Source organism: Lipotes vexillifer, unplaced genomic scaffold (genome assembly GCF_000442215.2).
Source record: "Lipotes vexillifer unplaced genomic scaffold, Lipotes_vexillifer_v1.1 scaffold88, whole genome shotgun sequence".
In the NCBI taxonomy this organism is placed as follows: domain Eukaryota; kingdom Metazoa; phylum Chordata; class Mammalia; order Artiodactyla; family Lipotidae; genus Lipotes; species Lipotes vexillifer.
The window spans coordinates 620,081-627,024 of NW_006779887.1; the positions used below are offsets into that span (position 1 = coordinate 620,081).

At 44.4% G+C, this 6,944-nt stretch overlaps 1 protein-coding gene across 1 annotated transcript; it reads right to left on the reverse strand.

Moving 5' to 3' along the window:
• Positions 1–3,934: 3,934 nt before the first annotated feature.
• LOC103089772 (vesicular, overexpressed in cancer, prosurvival protein 1-like) lies at positions 3,935–4,518 on the reverse strand. Its single transcript, XM_007453032.1, has 2 exons — positions 4,406–4,518; positions 3,935–4,328 (listed from the first exon to the last, which is right to left on the reverse strand). The coding sequence occupies exons 1-2, from the start codon at positions 4,516–4,518 to the stop codon at positions 3,935–3,937; spliced, it is 507 nt and encodes a 168-aa protein (XP_007453094.1).
• Positions 4,519–6,944: the final 2,426 nt, after the last annotated feature.

Genomic DNA, 6,944 nt, shown 5'->3' on the forward strand with positions numbered 1-6,944 from the left:
TAGATTTAATTGATATTTAAAGAACAATCCACCCAAAAACAGCAGATTACACTGTCTTCTCAAGTGCACATGGAACATTCTCCAGGATAGATCACATCTTGGGTCACAAATCAAGCCTCAGTAAATTTAAGAAAACTGAAATCATATCAAGCATCTTTTCTGACTACAACACTATGAGATTAGAAATCAGTTACAGGGAAAAAACCGTAAATAACACAAACACAATGAGGCTAAACAATACGTTACTAAATAACCAAGAGATCACTGAAGAAATCAAAGAGGAAATCAAAAAATACCTAGAGACAAATGACAAAATGCAAGCACAACAATCAAAACCTATGGGATGCAGCAGAAGCAGTTCTAAGAGGGAAGTTTATAGCAATACAATCCTACCTCAAGAAACAAGAAAAATCTCAAATAAACAATATAACCATACACCTAAAGGAACTAGAGAAAGAAGAACAAACAAAACCCAAAGTTAGTAGAAGGAAAGAGATCATAAAGATCAGAGCAGAAATAAATGAAATAGAAACAAAACAATAGCAAAGATCAATAAAACTAAAAGCTGGTTCTTTGAGAAGATAAACAAAATTGACAAACGTTTAGCCAGGCTCATCAAGAAAAAAAGGCAGAGGACTCAAATCAATAAAATTAGAAATGAAGAAGAAGTTACAACGGACACTGCAGAAATACAAAGCATCCTAAGAGACTACTACAAGCAACTCTATGCCAATAAAATGGACAACATGGAAGAAATGGACAAATTCTTAGAAAGTTATAACCTTCCAAGACTGAACTGGGAAGAAATAGAAAATATGAACAGACCAATCACAAGTAAGGAAATTGAAACTGTGATTAAAAATCTTCCAGCAAACAAAAGTCCAGGACCAGATGGCTTCACAGGTGAATTCTATCAAACATTTAAAGAAGAGCTAAAACCCATCCTTCTCAATCTCTTCCAAAAAATTGCAGAGGAAGGAACACTCCCAAACTCATTCTACAAGGCCACCATCACCCAGATACCATAACCAGAAAAGGATACTACAAAAAAAGAAAATTACAGACCAATATCCCTGAAGAATATAGATGCAAAAATCCTCAACAAAATACTAGCAAACAGAATCCAAGGTCACATTAAAAGGATCATACACCATGATCAAGTGGGATTTATCCCAGGGATACAAGGATTCTTCAATATACGCAAATCAATCAAAGAGATACACCATGTTAATAAATTGAAGAATAAAAACTATATGACCATCTCAATAGATGCAGAAAAAGCTTTTTTTTTTTTCACACCCAAATTTATTTTTATTTTGCATACATAGGAAACATGACCCTATCAAAAGAACAAAAAAGAGAAATGAGCCAAGTGTTACAAGAGGAAAAGCATGAACCAATCTGCTCCCAGTTCACTCCTAGCCACACACTCAACGGAACTCTATGGAGCTTCACACACCAGGAGCTGGACTGGCTCCAAGTGGTGGGCACTGTCCACTGACAGCACGGGGGGGAAACAGAGTGGGCAGTAAATGTCACTGAGAGTGGAATTTCCACACACAGTGTCAGTGCCCACAGTAGTGGATTCTCACCCAGGTTCAAGGGAAAACAAAATTTATCTCACACAAACATGAATATAAAATCGTTGAGCGCTACCTAAATCATTCAGTCTCAAGATCATTTGCTATCAAAAAGATAAAAAAAATTTCATCATGGACATTTGGGTGCCTACTCAGCTGCACCCAATCCAACTCTAGCGGCAGCTCTCGGGTGCTTCCTCATCAGAACAGCAAAGGGAGAAACTGGACCTGAAAATGCAAAACGAATGACCTGGAGGAAGAGGAACTTTTGGACCCGTGTAGTTGTCCTGGGTTGTAAACAACAAATGTTGCGCTTTGTTATCTCATTCGAATCAAGGACTTGAGTGCGGGAGGTACTGAAGTTGGGGACAGGAGTTCAGAGGTCACACTCGGTGGTCAAAGACACCGGCAGCAGCATCCGTGTTCACAGACTGTTTCCATGGTGTTCATCTGTCTCCAAGAGCATCCCGTGGAATTCCCGCGGAGGCTTCCAGACTTTCCATCCTTAGAAAAGGTAAGTCACCATGGCCCCATCCTGATTCCTCATTCCTACTCCATAGATGTGTCCCAGTAGAGCAGGGACAGGGTGACTAGGGCTAGGGAATGAAAACCCTCAGTATCCACTCCAGTGAGATGCCCTGATGCTCAAGTTCAATGAGTGACAACTTCTCAAGAGGCTGTTTAGTTCATTTCAAAAATAAGCACCCTACCCCCACCCCCCACCACTACACATACAGGGACCTACATGTCTTGGCTACACAGCTTTGCCCTTCCTATACATGACCTGTCAGGTCTCAATCTGGGTTTAAATACACGAGCGGGACCGGGTGCTGGAGGAGCTGCACAAGGCAGAGGACAGCCTCCTGGCCGCCGATGAGGCCGCCTCCAGAGTGACAACTTCTCAAGAGGCTGTTTAGTTCATTTCAAAAATAAGCACCCTACCCCCACCCCCCACCACTACACATACAGGGACCTACATGTCTTGGCTACACAGCTTTGCCCTTCCTATACATGACCTGTCAGGTCTCAATCTGGGTTTAAATACACGATCATGGGCATTACTCACTATGCAGAGGACAGGACTCCGGCCCCCTAACAACCCCAGGACTACCTGTGATCCCAGGGCCAGAGAGGTTTCTGAGCCAGGGTTTGCATTTCCAACCAGATCTTCTTTATTCTAATTTTGATTAACTCCTCAGTGAAATCTATTCAGTCCTTTTTGAAGAGATCTCTCTGCAGTCCTGGAGTTTTGCGTTCCCGTCTTTTTCTTAGCAAGTTCCTCCTCTTCAGAGCCCAGCGTACACCTGCTGAGATCAATCAGCCAGGGCCCAGGCCTGCCCAACCCAGGCTTAAGCCACGGACTGCGCCCTGCTGGGACACCTCTCTCCAGGGGCTGATGTGGCTTCCCAGCCGGATCTGCCTCTCTGCTTTGAAAGTGTCCATCACAACGCACCATCAGAGCTACCTCAGGGGAGGGCACAGAGGTGCCTGGCCGTGATCACAGGCCAGAGAGCTGCTGACGTCCAGGAAGGACTCCAAGTCTGACCTCAGGACAGGACTCCACACCACCTTCCACAGGACACACTAAAAAGGGCTTGAACATTTTTTTCCCCAAGTCAGACCAAGAGCTCATCAAATGCAATGTCCGGTTTGAGGCAGGGGGCAATTTCCCATGAATTTAATAACTTTCCTTAGTGATTTTCAGATAACTATAGACATCAATTTAGCCTCATTCCGGATCCCCGTCTCCTTGAGGTGCAAGCCGTACCCAGGACTCTCCCAGCCCTGGCTGTGCAGAGGGCAGCTCTGGTCTTCAGGAAGGGGATGGAGAAGAGAGGGCTCAGAGGCTGTGCCGCCAACGCCTGTTTCTCTGACAGCTTTTTGAAGAGGAAGACTGTCCAGCATGGGGCTCACACAGCTGGCCCTGTGGGGCCTTGCTTCAGACGGGCCGCCTGCCGTGTGCAGGGCCTTCCGAGCGGCCCAGGCCCCTCCTCGCATTCACGCGTACTCACCTGCACATGCCCTGCCTCACCTTCCACCGGGGTCTCTCCCCTGAGGGTCTGGGCACACCACCCTAGGGGGTCAACCCTTGGGACTCTCCACTTGGCCAGAGCACAGATTACATTGGAAACAGAAGCAACAGAGGAGACACGGGGTGAATTCAAATACTGGTCCTCCAAGGGAAACTTGAAAGGAAGCTGTGCTTGCTTTGAAAATATCAAAAAGGAATTTGCCCTTTAGTGGCTCATAAGACCATTCCTGGAAATGAACAGTGATGGGGCCAGGGCGGGAGAGTGACAGCCTCCCCCGGCCTCCCCAGCCAGTTGCACAGGCAGGTGCCAGGCAGCTCCTGGCTACTTGGCCTTCACCACCTGTTCATATGGGGGCAAGGCGTGTTGAAGTAGGAAGTAGGCTGTGCTTCCCTGGGGTGAGTTGGGTTGGACCTGGAAAGCCATCGCCACAGGGTTCCCAGCAGGATTCATCCCTGGTCCTCCAGGGTCAGTGTAAAACGGCAGCCCCAGCTGCTGGGCTCCTGGAGTGGGGTTCGGGGGCTGCCTGGTGTAAGACACGTTGAATGCCAGCTCCTCAATCAGCGGCAGGGGGTACATGCACCTCCGGATGAAGAAGCCGGCACCACAGCAGAAGAGCATGCCCATCATCAGGAGGAACCAAAAGTACCAGAGCCTCTGTATGGAGAGGGCCTGCACACAGCACCTGGAGCCACAGCAGTCCTCGTAAGGGCGGCATCTGTTTGCTACACATCCTGTGGGCAGAATTACAGTGGTTTCCTTCTGGGGAGGCCCTGTAACCGGATGACCAAAGACATATAATATGTTGGATAGAGTCCTTCAAAATACCAGCAATGCTTTTGGGCTTCTGTGCAGTCCCCGGGCAGCCCAAGCAGCAGCGCAGCCACAATCCTGGCCAGGCAGCCCATGGCTGCACATCCTCCTGGTTGCAGGCGCGGGTCAGCAGCACGACCCCTGTGAGGGGGCCAGCCAGCTGGCAGGCGGGATCCCAGCCGGGGTCACAGGGGCTCGGGCAGGCAGGCGGGGAGCTGGGCTGAGTCATGCAGCCCTTGCCACGTTTGCCACGGGCTCGTGTGTCAGAAAAAGCTTTTGACAAAATTCAACACCCATTTATGATAAAAACTCTCTAGAAAGTGGGCATAGAGGGAACCTACCTCAAAATAATAAAGGTCATATACAACAAACCCACAGAAAACATCATTCTCAACAGTGAAAAACTGAAAGCATTTCCACTAAGATCAGGAACAAGACAGGGATGTCTACTCTCGACACTATTATTCAACATAGTTTTGGCAGTCCTAGCCATGGCAATCAGAGAAGAAAAAGAAATAAAAGGAATCCAAATTGGAAAAGAAGAACTAAAGCTGTCACTGTTTGCAGATGACATGATACTATACATATATGATCCTAAAGATGCCACCAGAAAACTACTAGAGCTAATCGATGAATTTGGTAAAGTTGCAGGATACAAAATTAATGCACAGAAACCACTTGCATTCCTATACACTAACAATGAAAGATCAGGAAGAGAAATTAAGGAAACAATCCCATTCACCACTGCAACAGAAAGAATAAAATACCTAGGAATAAACCTACCTAAGGAGGTAAAAGACCTGTATGCAGAAAATTATAAGACACTGATGAAAGAAATCAAAGATGACCCAAACAGATGGAGAGATACACCATTTCTTGGATTGGAAGAATAAGTATTGTGAAAATGACTATACCACCCAAAGCAAGCTACAGATTCAATGCAATCCCTATCAAATTACCAATGGCATTTTTTATAAAACTAGAGCAAAAAATCTTAAAATTTGTATGGAGACACAAAAGACCCCGAATAGACAAAGCAATCTTGAGGGGAAAAAACGGAGCTGGAGGAATCAGACTCCCTGACTTTAAACTATACTACAAAGCTTCAGTAATCAAGACAATATGGTTCTGGCACATAAACAGAAATATAGATCAGTGGAACAGGATAGAAAGCCCACAGATAAACCCACGCACCTATGGTCAACTAATCTATGACAAAGGAGGCAAGGATATACAATGGAGAAAAGACAGTCTCTTCAATAAGCGGTGCTGGGAAAACTGGACAGCTACATGTAAAAAAATGAAATTAGAACACTCCCTAACACCATACCAAAATAGACTCAAAATGGATTAGAGACCTAAGTGTAAGACTGGACACTATAAAACTCTTAGAGGAAAATATAGGAAGAACACTCTTTGACATAAATCACAGCAAGATCTTTTTTGACCCACCTCCTAGAGTAACGGAAATAAAAACAAAAATAAACAAATGGGACTCAATGAAACTTAAAAGCTTTTGCACAGCAAAGGAAATTATAAACAAGACAAAAAGACAACCCTCAGAATGGAAGAAAATATTTGTAAATGAATCAACGGACAAAGGATTAATCTCTAAAATATATAAACAGCTCATGCAACTCAACAGCAAAAAAACAAACAACTCAATCAAAAAATGGGTGGAAGACCTAAACAGACATTTCTCCAAAGAAGACATACAGATGGCCAAGAGGCAAATGAAAAGATGCTCACGATCACTAATTATTAGAGAAATGCAAATCAAAACTACAATGAGGTATTATCTCACACCAGTTAGAATGGGCATCATCAGAAAATCTATAAACAAAGGGACCCCTCTTGCAATGTTGGTGGGAATGTAAATTGATACAGCCACTGTGGAGAACAGTATGAAGATTCCTTAAAAAACTAAAAACAGAATTACCATATGACCCAGCAATCCCACTGCTGGGCATATACCCAGAGAAAACCATAATTCAAAATGACACATGCACCCCAATGTTCATTGCAGCACTGTTTACAATAGCCAGGTCATGGAAGCAACCTAAATGCCCATCAACAGACAAATGGATAAAGAAGATGTGGTACATATATACAATGGAATATTACTGAGCCATAAAAAGGAACAAAATTGGGTCATTTGTAGAGCCGTGGATGGACCTAGAGACTGTCACACAGAGTGAAGTTAAGTCAGAAAGAGAAAAACAAATATCATAAATTAACGCATATATGTGCAATCTAGAAAAATGGTACAGATGAACCGGTGTGCAAGGCAGAAATAAGAGAGACAGATGTAGAGAACAAACGTATGGACACCAAGTGGGGAAAGTGGGGGGCAGGGGGGATAGAGGTGGTGGGATGAATTGTGAGATTGGGATTGATATATATACACTAATATGTATAAAATAGATAACTAATAAGAACCTGCCCTATAAAAAATAATTAAAATTTTTTTTAAAAGGCTGTGTAGTGGCTTCCCTGGTGGCGCAGTGGTTGAGAGTCCGCC